We start from the raw sequence: 26,691 nt of genomic DNA on the forward strand, positions 1-26,691 counted from the left end.
AACTGTGTTTTAGTTATACTCTATTTGAATTAACTTTCGTTTTAAGGTTTTTTCCCTATATTGAAATTAGTGTTCCATTGTTTTTTTTTATGTGAATTAATGGCATAAAAAACAGAATTTCACCTCAAATAAAAATAATTAAATATATAAAATATATTGAAACGTAATATCAGAAATCAAATTTGTCTTGTGAGAGATAATAATTTCGTAGTATATTTATTAGGTTTTTACCAACGGAGGGATCATGACTTATTGTACACGACACTTGTTATCAACGGGTATCATTAGTTAAGACTCGAATAGTCTTTTGTTAACTAGATATATAAACTTATACTGTGTATGGCTTCAATAAATAGTGCAGAGTGGCATGTTTAGGTCTTGGGAATTAAACTGCAAGCTTCGGGTTCCTTAACAGAGTATATGACAATGGGACTCCTGACTTTGCGAGAACCATCGATCTCCGTCCACGTGAGCCACGTGTTCCTTGTCATAAACGCCTTCCCCGCCTCCCAATTCGGCTTCGATGTTCCGGTGACAGTCACCGTGAAAGTCTTGGTCTGTCCCAACTCACTAAATTGTAACTGTGGAGGATCCACAATGATATTGTCAAAGTCCTTATCACCTCGGTAGTTGATTTCTCCGCGGTAAGTGGACTCTCCGTCGTAAACGTTGGTGACCGTTCTACGGAAGATTTCTTCGAACGGGGCATCAAGGGGGACTCGAGCCGTCATGGTTGGATAGTTGAGGTCGGCTTTGGGGTCTATTTCTGTCTTGGAGCAATCTATCTTCTCGCTTCCAGCGTCTGATCTTAGCTTCTCTGTGTTGTAACCTTGTTTGCACATGTAATCTATGTAGTCTTGGTAATGTGTTTCGTATACCAAACCCGGGTCTAGGACTTTTGTAGCGTTTAAGTGACCTGACCCGTATGCAAACTCATTCCCCTCATCCATCATCTCCGTGGCTGCAAAGAGAAAATAAAACAATACTAATAAAGTATACTACAAGAATACAAATTATTTATATCACTCATACATAGATACACTAAGTCACCATGGACTGATGAATGAGTAGATAGATAGATATGATTGGTGTTCGAACATACAAGTGGTCATGAGGGCTGATTTAACAGCGGATGGAGACCAAGAATTGGTGAATGACTTGAGGTACAAGGCAAGTCCAGTGGCGTGAGGGCAAGCCATGGAAGTTCCTGACATTATGTTGAATCTTAGATGGCGGTAGTCGTTGGAGGGGACGTCTGACGTAAGATTCACATTCTCAGGCCATCCTGCTATGATGTCTAACCCTGGAGCAGCTATATCGGGCTGAAAACAAAACTCCATATGAGATTCCAACCATACTCATTTTATTTTATAGTGGTCAATCATCAAGTTGAGGTTGTGATACACGAAAAATAAAATTTACCTTTAGAATGTTTGCTAGGAACTTGTCACAATTAGGACCCTTTGATGACAATTTAGCAACAGTTGGAACCCATCCCTCTTCTCGTGGAATTTCTTCCGTCTTGTGGATTTTGACTGAACGTTTGCTGTAATATATATAGGAATCAATACAAACCAAAATTCATATTTTTTTTTATGGAGTAAACGATTAGTCATGACTAATATAGAAGCGATAGTTATATCACGATTAGTAATGAATATCGTTACCATGAAAAAAAAAACAATCGTTACCTTGGATATTTTCTATAGTACTTCTCTAGTTCAGCTTTCTTGTCTTTGTCCAAAAATATAGAAGCGATAGGAAACTGTAACTTTTTCGTCTCATTGAAGTCATAACGTTTTTTTCCCAATACGATTGCGCCTTTCGCTCTCTCTTTAATCACTTTGTCCAAGAGTTTGATTTTTGAGAATGGGAAGATAACATCTTTTCCTTCGTCGTTCTCATCGTTAGACGAGATTGGGTGACTTTTGCTCCTACAATTGAGAAGTCATTTGCAAATACCATTTTACTCAAAGCATATATAAACTGATGTTCTATTTTTTTAAAAACATATCCATTAGATCATGTGCATATGCACCAATTTGCATAACAAACCCGTATGAGGAGGACTTACTCAGCGATGAGTTCACGTTTTCTTATTAATTCAGCGGGCGCTTTTTCTCTCAAAAGTGGGTAGAAAGAATCTTGTGTCTCAAAGGTGTTGATCGTGTCGTACACCTGGTTGCATAACAAAATAAATTCATTGGGAGACTATTTTGAAAGTGATCAATAAGCCTAATGGGAGATACTTGCGAGTCAAGAAACATATCTGTTTTTTACTTACTACAATTGGCTTATCTTCTCCTTCCAGCTCCAACTTAGTCTCGAAAAATCTATCTTTCAAGCTCGCTGCAACCGTCATGACCCAAGGTGCGCCATTGGCGACCTTATAATAGTTCCCAGTGTTCCCGGCGGCGGCTGAAGTCAAAATTCCATTATTAAGTGCTCTCAGGAACGCCCACGAGATTTTATCTTCTTGCAGCAGAGTATATTTTAACCCCTGAGAAAACGAGATGATGTCGACCTTGTCCAAGATCGCTTGATCTATTGCCTTCACGACATCATGTTCTCGACAAACTGAACCCTTTGTATCATCTAATCTTATTACATTCCAACATGTTTTGTAAACAGCGATCTTTGCGTTGGGAACACCACCTCTCATCGTGCCTTCCGCTAGCCCAAAGTAGCTCGCCTTCTCTACTTTCCTACCGGCAACAATGGAGGCTACGTGTGTGCCGTGTCCCGTCACGTCAATCACCGATTTCTCTTCAATCCACTTGTACTTTTCTTTGCTCGGGTAGTATGATCTAGCCCCAACGATCTTGCTGCAATTGTAGTTTTCAGTAACAAGATTAATTCTCACACTTCCAAGATTCCTAATAACCATGTCAGCTTGAGAAAAACAAAATATTTTTATTTTCATCATAACTAAATGTTTATATAATGAGTACGTAGTACTAAACCAAGATCGATACTAAAAGATAATATAATGAAAAGGAGAACGGTTAATAAATGTATATAGTACTTGTTGCAAATGATATCCTCGCATTTGTTTTCCCAACCCGGAGGAGGAGGGCTGTCGCTACTGAAGACCTCAGAGTAAGGCCAGATGCCCGTGTCGATGACAGCCACCACCAAATCACTCTCATTCTCGGGGTTTCGCTCAGCTTGTAATGTTAGATTCATGAAGTCCCATGATCTTGTCGTTTGAAGCTTTAGGTCTCTGCTACGTGACACTTCCAATACTTCTCTCCTCCCTGCATCGAACATTAACATCATCCCTCCGTTATTACAACACATCAATTAAGCTCTATATACCACTAGGCTAGCTAGTAGGCTATATTTTTTTTCTTTCTACATGTTATAATATTGTAATGATCATATGTATAAAATAAATCGAAACGCAAACGTGATAAAGCAATCGTGGTCTTACTCCTCAGCTTTTGACATTCACTTTGTGTGAGTCTTGCTGCCAAACCGGTGAAACTCTTACTATAGCTGTAGATAAATGCATCCTCTATGGTGCTGCATGTGTTGAAATACAAAACAATTAATTAGTTTTCCCGGGAATTTTGACCTATACATGTCATCAAAACCGATATGACTTATAACGAATATATAAGGCAAAATTAAAACCTATCGTCGTCAAGAACTTCGCCGAGTAGTTCCTGGTGACCGGAACTTGACCCATATCGATGCCCTCCAACTTTCATCTGCACAAGGTATGTCTGTGCCATACAAAGCAAGAAGTTTTAATATGTCAAAATCCAAACATTATTCTTTATGCTATTATTGTCCTAAAATAGAAGTAGAAACATTGGATATGGGAAACTACTAGGACTATGTGTATGTATGTCAAGCAAGATGCACAAAAGAAAATAAAAGCAAAACGGAATATATAGTGATTCTGATTAGTGCATGTCAATTAAACGAGACTTACTATTATTAATTGTTTAATTAACAAATATATTCACGAGAACGGGTTCGGATTTAGTGTGAGGAATGTGTAAAGAAAAAGGTCCAAATCTTTTTCTCACCTCTCGCGGGTCGTTTGCTTTCGTAGAAGAAGCAAAGAAGAAGAGTAGCAGCTGAAGAAGGAAGGTACGAAAAGCTATTGCCATCCCCCACTCACTCAATAGAACAATCTTTTTAATTCTTTTTTCTTTAAGGTTATATCACTCTATGTTTCTTAAGTTATGTTGCGGTGCATGTTAATGCTTGATGCCTCTATTTATAGAGAAATTTCATGAAGGAGGTTGGGACCGGAAAGGACTGAAGAAGAGGAAAATTGGAAGAGAAGATTGAAATCCAAACATTTCATAGTGCAAATGCTTATCAATCAATTTATAAGAATCTTATTCCCCTATTATGAAGTTGCATACATTTTCTGGTGATTCTTGAGAAAGTTGATGATGGAATCATGTATTTTTACGATAGATCATGAGTATACTGATGAGATGGTGATATTGGTGATGATGGTGATGTCATAGCTGAATGTAGCTGAGACTTATGGTTTTGAAAGATTATAGTACTATTCACATCTGGAGCTTGAGTTGTCACATTCAGATAAAAAGGGGGAGAATGAAAGCATGAAGACGTTCTGGTGCTACAAGGCTGTGTTGTAGGACTCTGGAATATGTTTACGCGTCTTGGAGGAGTCACGGATATTGGATGACGTGGCAATACTTTTGAAGGCTTGGTAATTAGAGGACAAGATATTATCATATTGGCTAATAGATTTGGACTTATCCTTGTTTAGGAAAGTAGGTCATAGGAGAGTTCCTATATATTGTATTATTGGACAAACATGTTGTTTGGCCGTTCAAGAAGAATTTTAGAGAACTAAGCGTGAAAGCTTTTAGGGTTCTTAGGGATTTTGGTTAGATTAAGAATTGGTCAGTGGCAAATCGTATTGACTGTGTGTAAATCTGATTAAACATATCTTGTAAGATTGTTTAAGTGATTCTTAATAAGAAAAGAAGTTCTTTTCTATATTGGCTGCATCTTCGTTTTTACATATACGGTTTTGATTCAAGTGACAAGTCAAGAAAACGTGAGACACATGTGTATAATAAATGCTTGGTTCAATGAAACTTGTAAGGTCCAGCTCAAGCACAATTTGGTTAGACAATAACACTTATACAATCATCTTTCAAGTGTTTGTTTGTGTTTACGTCAGTCTATTGTAAACTTGCATGCCAAAGGCAATGGTTGAAAACTGTCCTTTACGTCTAACTCTTATTTTACGAAAACGTTTATAAAAAGTAAATAATATTATATTTTAAAGAAGTTTTTGTTTGGAATCTACATGTAAATGTAAACGTAGAAATTAAAACAGACGAAGGCCTAAATAATAATTGTACAATGGGAAGTTGAGGCTAATATGACATGGTCACAATACTATGTAGGAAATGTTTGAGGATACTATGATCAAAGGATACGTTGTCCAACTTCTAGTGAGGAAATGGACTAAGAATATGAACATATTCCAAGATATGATAATGACATAATAAATGTCTAAGGAATTGGATACATGTGGTTTTGGTTCCCGTTTGCAACAGGAAAAAAAAGTTACTTTTACGAGCTTATCGCTTCGGTGTTTACTTCTCATCCACAACAAAGAACATCATACAATTTCATGCCCTCTAATTATTATATTCTATTCTATTTTCAGAGGCCACCTAACGGATCATATATCAATATCACTTCACATACGATTATACCAAAACGAGTGGCCATTTCTTGGTTTATTTCAATAGCCCACATTCTTCTTCTACTTCACATGAACATGTGTGAAACTTGTTCTTGTCTAATTTTAGATGCTCATTCTATTTCTGATGATTAATTGAAGATGTCCACATGCGGTACTTATGTCCATTCACTTTCATATCCTGCTTAAGAGACAAAACTCATCTTACTTAACATTTGATTTTTCAATAATCAATCATTTCATTTGGTGTCCTAGTGCCAAGAAACGATCATATGCATGTACACACCAACTATGTGCTTTTCAACAGGCAGATAGAAAATCATCTAAAAAAAGCCCATAAAAGAAGAAAAGTAAAAATATGCAGAGTGAATTTGGGGAAGAAAGATTAGAAGACTAAGGTCTTGCTCCTTTCTAAGAGCTCTCACTACCATCATCAGTACACACTTTAACGCCAAAATCTTCAATATCGATTCCTCAAGCATAGCCAAATCCATCTGTGAAAAGAAGGAAAACTGAAATGACCCATGGAAATTAAAGTTTTGACAGAGAATCCTTTCATTCACTTGTTACATTTTGGTTTTTGCCAAAGACAGTCTATTGACTAACCTCAATGGAAGGATCAAATCTTTGTGGACATCATGAATTTGGTCTTCTTTTCAGCAGGCTTCAAAATCTGAAATGAGCACATAAGGTTCTCGTCGACGCTCATCATCGCACCAGCATTATCAAATTCGCCACAGTAGTTAGGAGCTGAAAACACCGTCACGAGTTGCCTATCAGCAAAGAACTCATAGCCATCCTCCACGACCTGCCATCATCAAAAAATTTCAACTCCCTTGTTTAACATCACAAAAGCAGAAGTAGAATATCAAAGAGTGACATAATCGAAATATATATACCTGATGGGCACGGCACACAAGGTCAAGATCATGTTTCGTAAGAAACTCAGAGACTTTATCAGGACCAAAAGTGTACGAAACCCCTCTATCATTCGCTCCCCATCCTTTAACATCTTTACCAGGATCAGACCAAAGCAAATCACAGAGCAACCCATTGTCCGGAATCATAGTTGGACGAGGCAAGTTCCTAATCTCATCCAAATGATTAAGCTCAGGGGAAAGTCCACCGTGCATACACAGTATTTTGTCATCTATAAGCGCCGCAACAGGAAGACAATTAAAGCAATCTGAGAAAACCTTCCATACCCTCACATTAAACCTCCTTTTACATTCATCATAAAACCCATAAATCCGATTGATAGAAGCACACTCGTGGTTGCCCCTTAGTAGAAAAAAGTTCCCAGGGTACTTGATCTTGTAAGCAAGTAAAAGACATATTGTTTCAAGACTCTGTTTGCCTCTGTCCACATAGTCCCCCAGAAACAGATAATTAGCACTAGGAGGGAAACCACCGTACTCGAATAGCCTCAGCAAATCACTATACTGCCCATGTATGTCACCTGATTAAAAGTTCATTCACACCACAAATCACTATACTGAAACAATCTCATAATCAAAATGTTGTTTTCAACAGTTCCAATACCAGCAACAAGCTAAACTAGGCCTAACCACTCAATCACAATCCACAAAAAGCCAAAACATTTCTCAATTTCAGATTCTTCAGAACACCAATCAAACAACATTATCCCAAAACCCATTTAAGTTCACACACAAATTCGAAATTAGGAACCCTAAAAATTCAATTCGGTTGGACATTTAAAATCGAATTAGGAAAGATGGAAACAATACCACAAATTTTGATGGGTGCTTCAAGTTCAAGCAAATTGGGTTGCTGAAGACAAATATCACGAGCTGTAGTACAGAGCTGTTTGATTTCAGCTTCAGAGAGCTGGACTTGTTTTCCCGGTCTAGCTAACCGAACCTCCGTGAGTCGTTTGATTATATCATCAAGAACCGCCGTGTCAATCGCCGTTTGTTGCCCCTGCGTCGTCGTCGTCGTCGCCATTAACAGAACCCAACAAAAAAAAAAACCCTAATTTTTTCGACCTCAGGAAAAAAATGCAAATGTAAAACAATCAGTGAGAAAAGGAAAAAAATATAAAGAAGAAATTACGCGCAAACACTTTTTGATAAGTTCGAATTGATTTTATGATAAGTTTTACATTTTTTGTTAAAGAAAACAAAACAAAAAAGTGATGGAGACGGAGACGAGAATTTAACTAAAAATAAACAAAAACCTTTGCAATAAGAAAAACCCAGAAGGATGGGAATGATGAATGAGAGTGACGACGTCGTTTCTAAAATTCCACAAAATGGGCTATATCTTAATTGTTAATGGGCCGTATATTATTAGTCCAACTACAAGGTTACTTTGTATTGAAGCTTATAAGAGCCCATCAATGCAATGACGAACAATGACGAACAGCCTCTCTTTTCTTTTTCTTTTCGATCGTAAAGTTCTTTTTCTTTGGGTGGTGCAATTATGAATATACTAGTATAATTATATCCCATAAGTTAAGGGACGCAAATCAAGTTATATATCAATCAATAGCCTATTCATTAGCAACGATAATTACTCGATTTGATTCCCCTTAATTACAGTTATATGATATCTTATTATGAAAGCTCCCTTAATTAGCAAAAAAAAAAAAAAATCCATTATAAAAAGGAAAAAGGAGGAATTAAAAGTAACCAACTAAACATAACAAATAAAATAAAATAAGAGAAAAAAAGATGCAAGTGTCCAATAGGGGTGTGGTATTAACCATAACGCTAATCTTGTTTCTAATGGCATCGTCAGTGGCTGCTATTCGTGAAGAACCATCTTCGATTGGAGTCGAGAGAAAGGTTCCAGGAAGTTCTGATCCTATACATAATCATGAAGAACCATCTTCGATTGGAGTCGAGAGAAAGGTTCCAGGAGGTCCTGATCCTATACATAATTATGAAGAACCATCTTCGATTGGAGTCGAGAGAAAGGTTCCAGGAGGTCCTGATCCTATACATAATCATGAAGAACCATCTTCGATTGGAGTAGAGAGAAAGGTTCCAGGAGGTCCTGATCCTATACATAATCATGAAGAACCATCTTCGATTGGAGTTGAGAGAAAGGTTTCAGGAGGTCCTGATCCTATACATAATCATGGAACTAATCCTCCTCCGCGTTCACCACAGTATAGTTATGTTCAACTGTCTATCAAAACTAAGAAGATACAAAAATCTTTTAATGTTTGAAGTAACCAGAGACGTGGAACGGTGGACGTGGTTAGTTGTCCTCTCATACTTAGCTAATTGTTATATTGTCAGTATGTAAAGCGAGAAAGCACATGATCATATTATCGGTGACCATGTGCTTTCTCGCTTTACATTTTTTAATAAGTTCGAATTGATTTTATGATAATTTTTACATTTTTTGTCAAAGAAAACAAAAAAAAAAAGTGATGGAGATGGAGACGAAAATTAACTAAAATAAACAAAAACCTTTGAAATAAGAAAAACCGAGAGGGATGGGGATGATGAATGACAAGTGACGACGCCGCTTCTAAAAGTCCACAAAATGGGCTATATCTCAATTTTTAATGGGCCGTATATTAGTCTAACCAGAAGGTTAATTTGTCTTTTCGATCGTAAAGTTCTTTTTTTTTTTTTTTTGGATGGTGAATATATATCGTGAAAAACTGAAAAGGTTTTTGATTTTTTCTTTCCAACTCAACTCCACGTTTCTTCTTCTCTCGAGGCTTTTTTTTTCACCTAACAAAAATCTTTACAGGTACAACAAGTTAACGATTTGTAATATCTTGGATAAGATATATGTCTCATGCATGCATGAGATAAAAAGAAAAGTAAATTCTTGGATTTTTTAGGTGCATGATTAAAGACAAATGCATCGGATCTTGGAATTTTTTTTTGCATCGGCTACTCAATCTCAGCCAATATCCTTACATTTTTCTTCGACGTATATATTGTTACAGTAATTTAATCATATTTAAACAACTTGCTAATTCTTGGATAGAAAAGTTTCAATAAATTCGTGTTGAACTAGAATAAACAAAATTGTTCAACCAATTTCAATTGTAAGATTAACTGACGAATATAGTGATGCATATAGGAGATACGGTATAAACTATAAACACATTCGTTCATTCGTTCAAGATATATTTAACATTTTCTTCTTTTGGTGAAAATTAATTTAAATATATTATGGGGTATATATACTTAAGATAAACTATATAACTTGATAAGAAAAGAAAGAAAAGATCAGTATTCTTTAAGTGAGGATTCCCAAAAATAAGCAGCCTTAATAAAAATAAGTTATGGATCGTCCATACAGAGATCGACTTTAGCAAGTTGATAAAGAAATGGTCAGATCTCAAGGTGGAAACTGTGTCCCTGAAAAAATAAAAAGCTAGATTTGATCTCTGATGCTGTCTTTAACCCACAATATTTATTTGATTCATAAAAAAATGTAATCTCAAGAAAAAATAACTTTAAACAATGGCAATAGGGTTAGGCTTTTGTTCTGTAAAAATTGGGTGTCTGATTCCACTTTGAAGCCTCTTTCACCTTTGCTGCGTCATCGCCGGTCACGACCTTCCTATTAGATTGATGCCTCAGATTATAATAATATAGATAAAAGGGTTGGTCCGTCGTTTGTATGTCATAAAAGTTTAATTGCCATATTCAGTAGCGGAGGCAGCTCAGAGTCATAAGGGTCAATTGACCCTGGTGAATTTATAAAATTAGGTGAAATATTAGGAAAAAAATCAAATTGACCTTGATAAAATAGCACAAATGACCCCCATAAAAATTTTTAATAACACAATTGACCTTTTAAAAAAAAATTTGACCCTGGTAAACTGAATTCCTAGCTCCGCCACTGGCCATATTAAAGTTGTCTGTGTGCTAACGTTGCAAAAGCGCATCTTTATCGTGTATTAGATTACACTAGGACTTTTGTAATATATAAGCCGGTATATAGCGTAAACATTGTGTTATAAACTTATAATTAGTTCGTATATAAAGTCAAAAGAACAGTTTATTTAACATGTATGATGTCTAAATCTTTCTATCATTTTAGGTCTATTGTGCCAATTGACTCTTTTTCAGAACAATGAAGAAAAAAAAAACAAATCAAACTAAACCAAAGTTAGAACCAAACGGGACAAGCGGTCTCCATCAAAACCCAAAAAGAAGAATTTTTTTACTTTTCGTAAACACAAAACTCACTTTTTTGGTATTTTGATAATTTAAATGATACAAAAGAAAAGGTTACAAGTTTTCAACTATCCTCCTCCTCGCAACACCGTTGTTTGAGGGATTCTCCGCCTCAGCAAAACCCAAAAAGACATGTTAAAAACAACAACAAAAAAAAGATATTCTCTTAGAAAAAACATCTCTTTCTCTCTGTTCCTTTCCTTTCAGAAGCTAAGCATCTCTTCACTTTTCTTTTTTCTTTTTAAATTTTTTTTAGCCCGATCTCTTCTGCAAAGATTCTCTCTTTCTTTCTTCTCTTTTCATATATGTTTTTATTCTCTAACAACATTTTAATGACTTATAACTTCTTCTTCTTGTTCTTCTTCTTCTTCCTCCTCCTCTTCCTCTTCTTTTCTTTGCTTCTCTCTCCGGCCGTCATTTTCGCTTTGCTCACAGGTTTCCAAGGATATATAAACACGTGTGGGCCATTCTTTTCTCCTTCATGGATTCTTCTTCCTCTTCCTCTTCTTCTTCTTCTCCTTCCTCTTCCTACGGTGTTGCTCGTGTCAGCCATATCTCCAATCCTTGTATCTTCGGTGCGTTTTTTCTCCTTTCTTTCTTCCTACGTTTTCAAAGTGTAAGTGTGTAACCTACCTAACGTTTGATAATATCAGGGGAAGTTGGGTCGTCATCTTCGTCAACATATAGAGATAAGAGATGGAAGTTGATGAAATGGGTGAGTAAGCTTTTCAAGAGTGGCTCTAATGGTGGTAGTGGTGCAGCTCGCACTAATCATCATCCTCCTCAGTTTCAAGAGGACGAGAATATGGTCTTTCCTCTACCTCCTTCTTCTTTGGTAAATTATTGTATCCTCATTTAATTTAAAACATCTTTTCTTTCGTTTCTTTTAAAAATTCTACACGTATACTATAGGCATGTGAATATTACTACTGTTTTCTTTTTAAAACTTGTTTTCTTTGAAATATCACGGGTCTTGTACATTCTGTAAGATTGTCACATCCATGAATGAGTTGGTCCATTTCTCACTTGTCATAAGTCTCGTTGGGTTTTGATGCATGCTCAAATTGAGATGATGTGACAATGTGGCCTTGAGATTGGTTTATAGTTTGGTTCAATAAGGAGTATTAATTAATGGGCCAAGTTGAGATATTTTCTTTTGCTAATTGCTAATTGGTTTTCTGTTACCGAGTTGAGATATTTTCGATTCATTTTCATGAATAATGCGGATTAGATTCCAATGTTATGTGAATAAACTTTTCTAATAATAATAGTTATTTATTATTATTTATGCTTTAATATGATTGTTAATTAGTATTTATTTCTAATTCTTTTATAGTCAGCTATTAGGGTACTTTAATTCTTATATAAATCAACAAATTGTCGTTGCTACTTGAATTTTTTTTTGTGTTCATGAATTTAATTTAATCATCAACAAATTGTTGTTGTGTTCATGAACACAAAAAATTCGTTACTTGATGATAGAGTTGGGATTGGATTGAGGTGGCCTATTTAGATACCTTTTTCTGTCAACCTAATTTGATACCCTTAAGCACTACCAGTAATTTTTAGCTGTGATCATATTTATGAATCTTTTAAAAGGTGAAATTTATATTTAACTCGGTGATGGAATTATTATTCTAATCTGAAATATGCTAATTCGTTTCATCAGCTTTTTTCTTGATGCCATTATAAACAATTTTTTGGATGGTCATGTCAATGAATAACGAATCACAGGATGATCGGTCGAGAGGTGGACGGGACAAAGAAGAACTCGACCGTGCAATTTCACTTTCTCTAGCTGACGACAGGAAGCGCCCACATGGTAACTCTATCTACGTTCATGAATTTCAAATTAGATTAGTCCATTAAAAACGTTATTCTATTACACTGATAATAGACTGACCTTTTTTATTGTGAAATCAAATGCGCAGGGTATGGTTGGTCTACGGATAACAATCGAGATTTTCCAAGGCCTTTTCACGGTGGCTTGAATCCATCATCCTTCATTCCACCGTATGATCCTTCCTATCAATGCAGACGAAGACAAAGGTATAACAAAATACATTCTCTTTAAAAGAAAACATTCTATCAAAAGAATATTCCTATAGAAAAGAAAATGAAAATGAGCTGTTTATATATAGTAGCATTAGTTCAACCATAGAAACTCCACATCACGAATTATCCTAATAAATCTAACTTTTAATCGTGACATGCAAATTATGAAAATAAACTAAAAAAAAAAAATCTTAAAACTTGATTTGATGATAATACTATCTTAGAATATAAATTATTAAGCAGCTACAATACTTTTCCAATATCACATTTGGTAACGTTGTTTGCGTCATTTTTAGTAGAATATGCGGTGGTTGCAATCGTGATATTGGAATGGGTAACTATCTAGGATGCATGGGCACATTCTTTCATCCAGAATGCTTCTGTTGCCACTCTTGTGGTTACGCTATCACTGAGCATGAGGTATATAATACACACACACACACACACACACATATGTACTTATATAATAATACTCTTAATTGGTGTTAATGTCGTTTCGAAGTGACTAAGGTTCTGTGTGTTTGCCTTCTCTCTTGATTCAAGTTCTCTCTGTCAGGAACCAAACCCTATCATAAGCTTTGTTTCAAAGAGCTTACTCATCCCAAATGCGAAGTTTGTCACCATTTTGTAAGCAACTATGCAAATCATCTTGTTAGATTCTTAAACGTCATATATATGTTTGCTCCATTTTTAATAATCTTCTCCTCAGATCCCAACTAATGATGCTGGTTTGATCGAGTATCGATGCCATCCGTTTTGGAACCAAAAGTATTGCCCGGCTCACGAATACGATAAAACCGCTCGTTGTTGTAGCTGTGAACGCTTGGAGGTAATCAAATACATATTAATCATTCATAAGTCCATATCTATTTTTTTTTTTTTTTTTTACAAATCAGTTGCATGTTTTTTTACTTGTATGTTGTGATCCATTAAGTCATGGGATGTGAGATATTACACGTTAGACGATGGGAGAAGTTTGTGTTTAGAATGCATGGAAACTGCGATAACCGATACTGGAGAGTGTCAACCGCTTTACCACGCGATAAGAGACTATTACGAAGGAATGTACATGAAACTTGATCAACAGATTCCTATGCTTCTTGTTCAAAGAGAAGCTCTCAATGATGCTATCGTAGGAGAGAAAAACGTAAGTAATTTTGATATTTCTAATTATACAAATAATTTTGGTGAGTGTTTCTATCAAATTACAGTTAAAAGTTAATACAAGATCTCCATGTTTCACAGGGATACCATCACATGCCTGAGACAAGAGGTTTATGCTTGTCAGAAGAACAAACAGTTACAAGTGTAAGTTTTTTCAAACTCTCCTCGGAAACTTGATTACTTTCTGATTCTAAACAATGATTTTATTTTGCTCTGTTTTTTTTTTTTTTTTTTTTTTTGGGTTTTTTACAGGTTCTTAGAAGACCGAGACTTGGTGCTCACCGTCTTGTAGGTATGAGAACTCAGCCACAAAAGCTAATACGAAAATGTGAAGTCACTGCGATTCTAGTTCTCTACGGCCTCCCAAGGTACTATACTACTTACTCAATTCTCATATTAGCTTTTTGACAGTAATTGACTACTTACCTAATGGCTTTTGTGGATGAAGGTTACTAACCGGAGCTATTCTCGCCCATGAGCTCATGCACGGATGGCTAAGGCTCAAAGGTACATACTATACATCTTTTGGATTAAGATATATTAATTAAAAACATTTTAAAAAATAACTATAATAATAAGTCTATATTTAAGTCATGTCATATTACAATGTTGTTATATGCACCATCAATTTTTGATAAATAAGTTTATAACTATAACTAAAAGCATTCTTTTAATTTCTTGTTTCTATTAGGGTATAGAAACCTTAACCCTGAGGTAGAGGAAGGAATCTGCCAAGTCCTCTCTTACATGTGGCTTGAATCTGAGGTTCTCTCAGATACTTCATCAAGAAACTTGCCTTCAACATCATCGGCGGCCATGCCATCATCATCATCGTCTTCTAACAAGAAAGGAGGGAAATCAAACGTGGAGAAGAAACTTGGAGAGTTCTTTAAGCATCAGATAGCTCATGATGCATCTCCAGCTTATGGAGGAGGTTTCAGAGCAGCAAATGCAGCGGTGTGTAAGTACGGTCTGCGTCCCACTCTCGACCATATCCGCTACACTGGAACTTTTCCTTTGTGATCCTATCAGTGACTTTCAAATTTAATGTTCTGGTCATGTTATCTTGCTATATGATCTTGATTTGGATATTGGATGGATCACACAAGGTTTATTTTAACTTTGAATTGAATCTCAAGATAGACTTTATCTCCCCTTAGATTTTGAATGGGGAGATTTGTTGTTTGGAGATTTTATAAGAACAATGATTGGATACGAATAATATTTATAAAAAGTCTTTACTGCCAAACTAACACCAAGAAATTACTAACAAATGGATGTATTTCAAAAATATGAAACTGAAACAATAAGAACACTTGAGTCCTACAAAGCAGCTAATTCTTGAAGCAAATTTTGGTAAAACTCAAGAAATTACAAGAAGCAAGCTTTAGACATAGGGGAATAAATTAAGGCACACCAAAAACCCAATATGAGATTATGAATTTTTGAATCCAGATCGAAGGCAGAAACAGAGAAAGAGGGTTCAGGGGGTTTAGGTTTTTGTTTATATCGGGAAACTTGGACGAAACGTTTTGCTAAATATTTTTTAAAAAGTCAAATCGATTTAACAATAAAGACGTGAGGGACAAAAAAAAATATACACCATGCAACTTCACCAACGTAAAATTTTAAACATACTCATCATTAATTTCTTCTGCTCATTAAAATGATATCCGAGAAAAAATGTCTAGAAATGTAAACTTAAGGGAGAAACACAGTGAAACACAAAATTCAAAAATTATCTCTCTTTCCCCAGGCACAAAAAAATAATCAGGAGAACAAAGCTCACTGTACCCATCTCTCCCTCTTTACACAACTTGCTCTCTCTATGATGCTTTAACACAATTGATAATGATATTCTTTTAAGTGTTTGTTTTCATTTCATCTTGCAGCGAATCTACGTCTCCTTCTTCCCTTAACCTGCATGGAACCAAAATTAGTCATCGGTTCCATGCCCAAGTTCAGTTCATCTTCCTCCTCACTTGTTTCATCTGACCGCCACCTCAATCCGCCACTGTTATTTCTGCTCTCCGTGGCCACGGCAGTTGTGTTGTGTTTGAAGCTGCAATTCATGATACACCACAATTAGAAGCTGTGGACGAACGAACCAAACCAGAAACTCCTCACGACTTTATATTTAATCAAACCGTAACAAGAGTTTTTACCACACAATACCAGTGTACTCTACTTTAATGGCATGATTGAAGCATAAGGAAAAAAAGGCTAGGCTATAAAGAAGAGAGGAAACGTACCTTGATGACATGTCCATTGGATCATCCAAATCATTAAAGTTATCTCTGTCCGGTTGCATCCTTGTGCCAAAAAAGGTTGATTCTGGTTTCTTTGCAGATCTATTGAGATGGTTGCTGCTAGGTTTCACTGTTACAGGATTGTTAGCTGTGACTCTGCGGAGATAAGGGGAGCTCATGTTATTCTCCATGAATCTATCAATATTTGTCTCTGGAGAGGTTTCTTCAGTCCTTTTCCCTTTAAGCTGGCTGTTACCACGCGCTCTGTTCAGATCTTTGAACGGAGTTGACACTTCACCAAATTTCAGTGCCTTAGTTGTGCTTCTAACTTCACTCTTTTGTCCTCTATTTGCGCTTGTGAATAACCTTCCATGGGAGATATCAAGGGAAGCGTTTCCTATCAAATGACCGGGTTGAAATGGACTACCATTACTAGCCACTGGCTCTCTAGTGTCGGCATTGTTAGCCCGCTGGAGAAATACAGAATTATTCGAAACGGGAACTGAAGAAGTAATCATCTCAGGTGCATCAGGAAGATTAGAGATTTTTGCTCCTTCAGAAGCACTTTCAGAGGTATCTTCCATCTCAGAAAATTGTCCAGATCTAACTTGCTGCTGCTGAATTACTGGAAGTATATCTATGGATCTATCCTGTTTCAAAGCAACAGAGACAGAGGAGGGTATAAATGTCAAGTTGAATAGCCAATATCAAGGAAAATTGCACACACATAGAACATTCAAGATTCAAAAATTCCAGACACTTTTGCAAGTATCAAGACTCAAGAGGCTACTAAGCACTATGCAAGAAGGTGGAAATATGAGGATGTAGCCTTTAAGAAGGAAAAGTGGAAGGATCCACTTGTACATGGAAAGGGTGGCTGGAATACTTACAACTAACTCTTTTCTCCAACGAATCTGTGATTGCATTCTGAACATAACTTCTTCCCCAATTCGAATGTCGGATAAAAAACAATCCTCAATTTTCTGGAGTTTAAGATCGACTTGGTATGCCTGGATGTAGCGGTAGCGCTGCAGCAATGTGAACAACCAGTCATTTCCAGTCAAAGAAAGACCAAAATACCCAATAATATACGAATTTTCCAGAGAATAAGCAGAGCTTACTGTTTGTCTGGTTCTTAAATTACTTGATGCTTGTTCATTATTCTCAACATCAAGCTCAAATTATAAAATAATTTTAAAGTCTAGACAGCAAATACATGAAAATATACCAATATCTAGTAGGATGAGCTAATTGTAGAGTTACCATTGAGATCCCTAAATAAAGTTTTCATTTACTCCAAATGAGTTATGTAGCTTAAAGCTCAGGAGTGGAGGTTTATGCTGTTCTATTAATAATCTATTTGACTATTTTCAAAGCTACTCTAGTGCAGACAAACCATTCTCAGCCCAAGTTATTCAAGTGAAGTTACTAACCTGAAGATAAAAGACAACCAAAAGACTACCCACAGCTGATGACGGGTCATCAGTTGCAGAATCTAATAAGCATCTGTGCAGATATTTCTCCTCATTTGGGTTCCATGGTAACTCAATGATTCGATCAACCAAGTTTCTCCTAATAGAAAGACAACAGAATTCGTTGACTAGTATCTCCATCCATTCTGTCCAACTCCAGCTGTCTGGATCATCGGACACATGTTTCACAGCTCCATTTTTCAATTTATTTTCCTTTACTTTTAAGCAGAGTGTTCTTTGGTATGTGAATGCTTCACTCAGAAGACCACATTCCACTCTCACACGAATAGCAGTAACAGCTTCACCAATTGAAACCATTTCTGATACGCCATCACGACCAGACCAACGCAAGACCATAAGAGCTGTTTCAGGATTTTCCCTTTCTAACAGGACTTGCGCAACCTTGGGGTAGGTCTCTGGACCACATATTTCAGGAAGAATCCTACAAGTTTCCTGAAATATAATTTGGAAAATTTGTAAGCTATACCAACCAATAAAAATATATGGTGTCTGTCACAATGTATAGTTTATCATACATATATTTCAGCTAGAGTACTCAAATATGCACAAGAATACATATCTCCATATGTTTTCCCTGGTAATGCCAAAAGGTACCTGAAGTGCCTCCTCTGAGTGATCATCGAGGAGATAAAATACAAAAGACTCCAGCAATGAATGCCTGGTTATGCCAAAGGTAGCAGCAAAATCATCTATAATGTGCTTCCAATATTTTTCAGGGGTAGTCCAATGCCGATCAAACAGGTAGTAAAGAAACTATCTCCTGGTTAAGGAAACCAGCGAAAAATAAAAAGCATGGGAAGGGTTAGTGTAGTGTAATGTGAAGCATAGGCGATGACAAAAGGATACAATTGCTTGCTTCGCAACAACCAAATCTGAACCGCCATGTAAAAAGAGTATGTCAGCAGCAGTTCTAAGATTCTCAAATGGATAAGACCCTGACGTTCCCTCTATTTTGGATCTAAGAAATGATCTCTTATCCTTCTGTAAACATCCAACTTCTAGGTCTGCCCCTATTTCCTGACCGTACTCTGGCTCTCTCTCAAGATTTTCTAAAGCATCCTCAATAAAGAGGGAAGCGCCCTGTACATTGCAATCTGAAGACTGGTCTACAGCATCAGGCCATGCACGCTTAATTGCATTTGATTTTCTTTCAAGTACAAGGGCATTCCACGACGTGAAATTAGAATATCGAGACCTCACATCATCCAGAAATCCGTGTCTTATGCACCAAACCATTATGTCCAGATGCTGAAATAAAATAAAATAAACAATAGGGTAAGCACACCACAAGCTAGGTGATCTTGCACCCATGATATAGTTAAAACACTCTCTGATCAGAAGATATACGGTTATCCCTGGATATCTTTTAGCATGTCATACAAAGATAAGGTTAAATATACCCATTCACCAATATGCTAATGACAAAAACACAATGCACAGAGGAAACTTCAGTGTAAAATTCTTGGGAAGTAAAGAGAGTTATTCAAGCATACTTTTGCAAAGTTGTTTGGATATCAAAAGAGTAATATCTTAGCTGACCTGCTTTGTTTTACCAATGTTCTCCCTAAGCTTCTGCACATCTTGAAGCTGAGATGAAACAGAACCCTTAAAAGCTGATTCCATAACTTCAAGGACACTACATATGCAAGCCACCTGTTTCGAACACTTTAGTAGGTTATCTAACCACGCTTGCATCTCCTTTGTTTCAAGAGTATCTGAGAACCAATATTAAAGATAAACAGACCCCAAGGTGCACACATATACTGGCATAAGAAACATAGAAATATAAACAGCTCAAAGGATACAGATTTCTTGAAGATCAGCTAAGATGCTCCGGAATGTACGTTTGACCCAATCTTTGACAACAACTTCATCCAGCAAGAAAGCAATGACCGGGTCACTAGATACAGCTGTCTCGTCCATACAGACATTGGTGATATCTATTCATTTTCTGTCAAGGAGATGTCAATTATACATCGAATATAAAATAACTCTTAGAGAATGACAAAAACACTATGAACATTTTGCTCATCAGTTAGGGGCAGGAAACAAGAACTACCTAAAATTACATGAACCTATCAGTAAAAAATACTCCCCATATAAACACAGTTTCTAATTGCAAATGTCTTTTCATAATGAGATTCGTGGTCACAGCTGTCAATGAGACAACATATGCATAGAAATCTATACGAGATTCTTGGAATATCAAACAGGAAACTAAAGACTAAAATGCAAAAATCTGACAGAGAGCATAAATGCAACTGAAGGATACAATGGCAAACCACCGATATTAGATTGTTGTTCATGGCAACATCAAACAGAGAATAGAGGCGAAGAACATCAGCGGTCAATTGATGTCCATCCTCATCCGAATCCTCCGACGCCTCTTCATTGGTTCGGGAAATTAGACCAGCTTCAACACATTCATGATAGAGACGAAGCCGAAGCTTATCTCCAGTTTTTGGTAATGGACTTCTACAGATTGGACAAACATCACACCTCTGACAACACTCTGTGCACAAGGAGGCATGACCACATGGGTTCAACACATAGTTCACAAACCGTCCACAGCTTGCCAAATCTCTTGTTGCACGACATCTCTCAATCTTCGCCTCATTACACAATTCTCTGAGGTTGATATATGCCAAATGTTTCAACGCCTCCTGTAACAAACAAGAAATTAACTTATACTAAAGCAAACACCAATTCTAAACCTTTCAACTTTCATGACTAACTATATAAACATCCAACTGCACTACGTATACACCAGGCCAACCCAGTAATCATATCTTAATTTTTCAACTAAAATAAGACTAAGATGACTACCTTAACTAACAGAAATTAGATCCCAAAAATTACCCTAAACACACAACAAGTAACTGTGAGAATTAAATGAAACTGCTGCCAACGCTCTAAGATCCTATGTTGATTTAAACACAAAAAATGGTAGCTACCACAAAATAGGCACCATTTCTAAAACCAAAGTGATTCAAAATGCTTCCATAGTGTTAGACACTACATTCAGAAACCAACAATGCCTCTAGACAGATATATCCAAGGGCTAAGAACGATTCACAAAACCCACCAACAGCGTAAACAAACACTAATAAATCCGTAATTAACACAAGCTCTGCAAAACCCATTTAACCGGAAGATGAAGAGAGGCTAAAAAGCAAAGCCCCTAGATATATCTTAACACCTGAGCTAAACGATTCCAGTGAATACGGAAAAAAAGAAAAAAAAAAGAGTATCAAGCGGAAGAACCTGAACAGGCTTGCTACTGTAATCAGGCTGCTTAAGAAGAGATATCGATCTCGCGGCGGAGGCAGAACCATTGATTAGTCTCGTATCCATCTTTTCCGGTGAAGAAACAGATAAAAAAAGAACGGAGCTAGAAGAGAGAAAGAGTGGTTGGTGAAAAGAGCTATAGTGATGTTGGCGAAGTGATAAAACCCAGTCAGTCTAGGGCTCCATTAAGGTCCTTTCTCGGGAGGGAAGGAAGACAAAGAACTGTTAAGAGTGAATAATCCTCGCGACGCTCCTCAGACGGGTCGGATAATTTCAATTCGGGTCAAGTTTTTAATATGGGCCTTTTTAGAAAGTCTTCTTGTGGATCTTGTATAGGCCCAGTCAAAAAAACACGTGTAGAAAAGTGAGCGGCGCGTGTACCCCACTTGTTAAAAAAGCACGTGGATTGGTCTCTCTTTCTCGTGTTTGTTTCTTTCCCGATTGCTTCCACGTACGACGACGGACGGAGGAGGAGAGAAGAAGCAAGAAAAAAGAAAAAGAAAAAAAACCCAGAAAGAAAGAAACCTTACAAATTAAGAGAAAGGGACGATCTTTTTTTTTTCCTTTTATACTTTCTTCGATCTTATCGATTTTTGAATGAGAGATTAGAAGAAGCTTTTCTTTTATAGTCTTATATATTTTGTTTGATTCCGATGGATGAGTCGTTCGCTAATCTACAGACGAGTCATTTGCTTGGTTCAGTTCCTGTAAGTCTTGTCAAAAAAACATCCATTGCTTCGATTGAGTTATCCCTTGTGAAATTTAACATTTTTTTTGGCTTTTTGGATGCATCTCATCCTTTTTTTTTTTTTTTGGCTGTGTGTTTGTGTTCTGGCTCAAGTGTTACGAAATTACAGTTTTTAGAATCGTTTTATTCTCATTAGGAAGCAGAATTATGAAAAGAAAAAACTTTTTTTTTTCCTCCGTCCATAGAACAATCCAAGATTTGCTTAGTTGCGTTACTGGCTTTCTATATCTGTAAAAGGGTTCTTGAGTACAGTTTCTTAGTTTAATGAGATACCAAAACTGAGTTTAGATGCTTGCATGATAGCTTCATTTTGGATTAAACATGCTTAGATATAAATGTTTGGATTGAATGTATTCACTTTCCCTATGTTATTTACTTAATTCCTTTATTTGTTAAGGCTGTGATCGGCGACGACAAGAGAAGCACAAATGTACCTATAGCAAGCGTTAATGAAGGTATGTTTGTTTTTGCTCACTTGCTGCTTGATCTATCTTGTGCAAATGATTTTTTTTTTTCCGGTAGTTAAAAGACTTTTGAGTGTTGCTTGTGTTGTGCAATATTGTAGGTCCTTCTGCAAACATGCAGATATTTCCACCAAATCGTGGGAACAATTCAAAGGGTTATCAAACTCTTGAGAGCCCAACAGGTAACAAAAAATACTCCTTTTTGGCTTTTTTCTTAGGACATATATTTGTCAGTACTCAGTAGTCACCGTATATCTAGTAAGTCATAAGAACATGTTATGTAGACAACATATGGTGATTCTAACTTTGAACTGTTCATTTGTGTTGAGGATATACGTTATATAACAGTATGATGATTAAAAATAGTGCTTGTTCATGTCAAGATCCTTTAAACTTTTCTGTCCTATATGATAATTTACTTCATTTTATCTACACCTGTAGAAGTACCTGAACAACAGCCATCAAACAACTGGAAGGGCTTCTTTAACGTCTACTCATATACTCAGTACTTCGATGTAGACACAGACGTTGTTTTGAACAGATTGATGAGCTCGTTGTTTCCCACTAGCGGAGATTTTTTCAACAAGATTGATGCAAACCCTGATTTGTAAGTCTTTTAATGCCTTTTTCCCCTGACTCTTCTTGGTGATTGCATTGGAGTTGCGAGATTTCTTTAATCAGTCCACTGCTCCTTTGTTACCATTTTAAGTGTTATCTTCTGCTCCTTTGTTACCATGTTACCATTTTAGGTGGTGTCTTAGGTTTGTATTTCGCAACTCCTGTTGAGATCTCAGGCTGTTAATTATTACCATTTTAAGTGTTATATACTGCACCTTTCCGAAATCACATTCCAGCTGCGATGAATCAAATGAATTTGTTTGATATCTCATAGGTTTGGGGAATGCTTTACTGTTGCCGGTGCAAGTGTTAGATAAGTAGTTCTACTGGAGTAGAGATTGCCAATAGTTCTATTGATATTTGATGATTAAAACTGTAGTGTCAGATTTTAAAACCAGGAATGTAATGAAGGAAAGAACTGGATCTTCGTGAGAGATCTTCCTGCTTCACTCTTTTTCATTTTGCTTGTTTAGTTTTTCTTTCTTAACTATAGTTTTGCTGCTTGAATATTCCTCCGGAGCTGATATACTATCTGGTAACTATACATTTCCTCACATGAATTATAGACTTCTAGCTATTTCTATAGTCTGGAATATAGTCTCCATCAGATTGCGGTTTGGTTGATGTAATGTCATTGTCTTGATTAGGAAACCTAAGATCTGACAATAGGATTTGTCTGATCAGGCTTTGAGGCAGTTGAAGACAGGCCTTGTTGAGCAAAGACTAAATTTTTGCCCCCTTTGTGTTGATTCGCAGGAATCAGTAAATTAATAGGATGCATTTACTCATGTGTTACTTCAAGCGATAGATTAGACACGTGCATATGATTAGCGAAAAATCCTCATTTTCTCTTGGACAAATGAATGGAAAGCATCAAAACACGTGCACATATTCAATTAGCAAAACATGCTATCCTCTAAAGATTGGCTAAAAGCTTCACAAATGTTTCTAGGTTAATGACTGGTGTTTGCATCTCGTCTCTCTGTTAGGTATGGACTTGTCTGGATCTGCACTACGCTTGTGTTTGTGCTTGCTTCTCTCGGAAATTGTGCCACATATCTTGTGAAGAAACGAACCCAAAGCGATGCTCCTTGGATCTTTGATGTGAACTATATGAATTTGGCAGCATCTGTAATCTATGGCTATGCAATAATTGTGCCCTTGGGATTTTATTTCTCACTTCGGTATATGGGGTCCAAAGCTGATCTTCTAAGATTCTGGTGCCTCTGGGGATACTCTCTCTTCATTTTCATTCCAATCTCTGTAAGTATATTCAGTAACTTCCACCTCTTTTGCTGTTAAAATTAATCAATTGAGTATCAGTAACATTAAAGGTAAATGCATATACTTGATACACCTCTTTTGCAGCTTCCATTGCTTATTCCAGTAGAGTTTCTGAGATGGGTGATTATACTCTTAGCTGGTGGCGCATCATCGTCCTTTGTTGCCCTGAATCTACAGTCTTACCTAGAGACGAACAACGATATCACGGTTGTAATGGGTGCAGCATTTGGTCTGCAAATGGTTCTTTCAATCTTCATCAAGGTCTGGTTCTTTCCTTAATCTCCGCGACAACCAACGAAAAACAAATATGTAAAAACCTTAAGATTTTGATGTGCTGTAGTAGAACAAAGAATGTCATCACCAGATAATGAAACCCCCAAAGTAAAAAAGAAGGAACAAATACACTGAATCATGGATTCGTTTTTTAATGGCTTAGTTTGATGGTTGCTTTGCTTGTAACGATTGTGTTTTTGTTTTTGTTTTTTTGTTATCACTTCTTTGCTTGTGGAGTAAAAATATCAAAAAAGGAAGAAAATTCGCAAGAGTTATTGCAATTTGCTCTTTTGTACACTGTAAAGTGAAGAGACTGAAGATTGAAGAGAAGACGAATGCATTTGTCGTTAAGGTTTTGTTTAATATAATGGTACAGAGAGCATGTGAATTGTTTAGTATGAGAGAGTAAAGCCAAAAGGTCACATTCGATATAACCTGTGAACTGTGAAGTCATGTCTAAAAAGAAAAGATAAAACCTGTGAAGAAGTGTCTTTATATCACTCAACCCCGTAATTACTGCAAGATTTTATGGTAAAAGTAAAATCTGATACCAGTTTCTCCATGTTTTTTACTTTTCTTATAAAAAACCTCAGAGTTGTTAATAAAACGTGCGTAGGAATCATGGGCCAAATAGTAATTACGGGCCTGCTTCATTGGCCCATTACAATATATAAATCAAATTGTTTTTTAAACTGTCACACTCAGAAATAGCTATTCCCGTAGAACGATTCTTGATTCAAGAAGCACACATACAATATTCTCTAACGAGGATTCTTGATTCTTGCTGGTTTTGGCATCCCGAACTAAACATGCTTGATTCTTGATTCTAGCTGGTTTAGAAAGAATCAAAAAATGCACATGTGTTACGAAAAATTACTTCAAGCGATAATAGATTAAAAAGAATCAAAAATGGGTTGTAAGTTGTAAGTTGTAACAATGAATACTATAGTCACTCACTGTTACGAGACAATATTGACGTTCGCATTTTTCGGTAGTATTGAAATTTAATCGTTAATATAACCCAAAAGATTCGAAACTGTGGTTACAATACAAGTCCTTTGTTTTAACGAAAGATCTAAACGTGTATCTTTCTACCTTAGTGGATTAAAGGTCACATACAATTGTAAAATATGGTATATTCGTATATCCATATTACTTATTTCATAAATAATTTTTAATATATCCTGACAAAAAAACAAAAACAAATTGTAAAGATATGTGAAAGATGCAAATATCTCAGTATATTCAGAAAGGTTTGCATAATTATTACCTACCACTAACACTAACGTAGATGATTTGTAATCACGTTTTTTTAGCAAGGCACGGCAACAGTGACTCTTCAAGAAATGAACCCGTATTAGTGATGGATTATGACTCTACTTCTTCGTCTTAATCAACCGTCCATCGTGCTTAATTATATTAAATCAATACCTAATTAAAACTTATTAATCCTGTTTACACTTTACAAGTTTTGTTTTATCTTGAGAGTTACTTGCTGGTTTTGGCATCCCAAACTAAAAATTACTTCAATAATTCATTTAAGTTCTCCAGCTCACCCCTCCCAGAACCAAAATAATATTTTCTTAAAAAGGAATATATAAAATATGTAGAAAAAGAACAATATCAATTCTATGAACGACCCGATCCTCCCCAATAACAATCACTGTCTCTATCTCAGTCTTACAAACAAATGATTTAGTTTTACTAATTATATATTCCGAGTCTTCATATGATAGTGATTCCTGTATAACTTTTTCTTCCTCTATCTGCGTCTAATCACCACATATATACTTTTAATACGAGAGTAATGGAGAGAAACTCGTGATTTGTGTGGTTATAACCAAAAAGAAATAAATGTCGGCCAAACTCATATTTAATCTTTCGTAAATAGGCAGTAATTTTTTTTTGTTAAAGGGTAAATAGGCAGTAAATACTAAGCATTTCTCTAGTTTTTGTTTATCTTATGAATTTATGTAACAAACGTAAGAAAAATAAATGGGATTTTCTTATTTTAAAAAATGGATTCTACAATATTTATTTTTGTACTCGATGTAGTTTCGTCAAATTTGTTCTCTTCCATTTTTCTTTTTGTGGAAGATAATTGTTTTAAGTTTTAAGACACGTTGTTTCTTTTTTTATCCGTAAAGATGTTCATAAAAAATCCAAATTTG

At 36.1% G+C, this 26,691-nt stretch overlaps 5 protein-coding genes across 9 annotated transcripts; 2 read left to right on the forward strand and 3 right to left on the reverse strand.

Moving 5' to 3' along the window:
• Positions 1-190: 190 nt before the first annotated feature.
• Positions 191-4,334, reverse strand: LOC104785440 (subtilisin-like protease SBT4.1). Its single transcript, XM_087452006.1, has 10 exons — positions 4,038-4,334; positions 3,637-3,728; positions 3,434-3,525; positions 3,026-3,257; positions 2,285-2,825; positions 2,075-2,178; positions 1,692-1,934; positions 1,423-1,546; positions 1,103-1,322; positions 191-961 (listed from the first exon to the last, which is right to left on the reverse strand). Exons 1-10 carry the CDS (start codon positions 4,119-4,121, stop codon positions 372-374), a joined length of 2,322 nt encoding a protein of 773 aa, XP_087308132.1. The 5' UTR covers positions 4,122-4,334; the 3' UTR covers positions 191-371.
• A 1,580-nt stretch (positions 4,335-5,914) lies between these two features.
• Positions 5,915-7,963, reverse strand: LOC104785441 (serine/threonine-protein phosphatase PP1 isozyme 4). Of its 2 annotated transcripts, none has more exons than XM_010510657.3 (4): positions 7,459-7,963; positions 6,610-7,169; positions 6,317-6,518; positions 5,915-6,204 (listed from the first exon to the last, which is right to left on the reverse strand). In XM_010510657.3, exons 1-3 carry the CDS (start codon positions 7,673-7,675, stop codon positions 6,330-6,332), a joined length of 966 nt encoding a protein of 321 aa, XP_010508959.1. In that variant the 5' UTR covers positions 7,676-7,963; the 3' UTR covers positions 5,915-6,204; positions 6,317-6,329. The 2 variants fall into 2 exon arrangements, with proteins under 2 accessions (XP_010508959.1, XP_010508960.1); XM_010510658.3 differs by having other exon boundaries at positions 5,915-6,222.
• A 3,192-nt stretch (positions 7,964-11,155) lies between these two features.
• LOC104785442 (protein DA1-related 2) lies at positions 11,156-15,352 on the forward strand. 4 transcript variants are annotated; one of them, XM_010510660.3, is made up of 12 exons: positions 11,156-11,459; positions 11,538-11,719; positions 12,619-12,706; positions 12,816-12,933; positions 13,239-13,359; positions 13,483-13,566; positions 13,649-13,768; positions 13,874-14,086; positions 14,185-14,247; positions 14,356-14,471; positions 14,552-14,610; positions 14,795-15,352. In XM_010510660.3, exons 1-12 carry the CDS (start codon positions 11,366-11,368, stop codon positions 15,124-15,126), a joined length of 1,590 nt encoding a protein of 529 aa, XP_010508962.1. In that variant the 5' UTR covers positions 11,156-11,365; the 3' UTR covers positions 15,127-15,352. The 4 variants fall into 4 exon arrangements, with proteins under 4 accessions (XP_010508962.1, XP_010508961.1, XP_010508963.1 ...); XM_010510659.3 differs by having other exon boundaries at positions 11,205-11,459; positions 13,236-13,359; XM_010510661.3 differs by having other exon boundaries at positions 11,219-11,459; positions 11,538-11,692; positions 13,236-13,359.
• Positions 15,353-15,729: 377 nt separating this feature from the next.
• Positions 15,730-21,398, reverse strand: LOC104785444 (E3 ubiquitin-protein ligase HOS1). Its single transcript, XM_010510663.3, has 10 exons — positions 21,110-21,398; positions 20,118-20,508; positions 19,651-19,785; positions 19,385-19,560; positions 18,692-19,093; positions 18,440-18,598; positions 17,786-18,277; positions 17,243-17,380; positions 16,356-17,002; positions 15,730-16,165 (listed from the first exon to the last, which is right to left on the reverse strand). Exons 1-10 carry the CDS (start codon positions 21,197-21,199, stop codon positions 15,985-15,987), a joined length of 2,811 nt encoding a protein of 936 aa, XP_010508965.2. The 5' UTR covers positions 21,200-21,398; the 3' UTR covers positions 15,730-15,984.
• Positions 21,399-21,555: 157 nt separating this feature from the next.
• Positions 21,556-24,706, forward strand: LOC104785445 (uncharacterized). The gene is made up of 6 exons (XM_010510664.3): positions 21,556-21,840; positions 22,279-22,336; positions 22,447-22,527; positions 22,787-22,952; positions 23,953-24,226; positions 24,332-24,706. Exons 1-6 carry the CDS (start codon positions 21,787-21,789, stop codon positions 24,524-24,526), a joined length of 828 nt encoding a protein of 275 aa, XP_010508966.1. The 5' UTR covers positions 21,556-21,786; the 3' UTR covers positions 24,527-24,706.
• The last annotated feature ends 1,985 nt before the right edge of the window (positions 24,707-26,691 follow it).

The sequence above is a fragment of the Camelina sativa genome, chromosome 5 (genome assembly GCF_030686135.1).
Source record: "Camelina sativa cultivar CO46 ecotype springtype chromosome 5, ASM3068613v1".
Taxonomy (NCBI): Eukaryota; Viridiplantae; Streptophyta; class Magnoliopsida; order Brassicales; family Brassicaceae; genus Camelina; species Camelina sativa.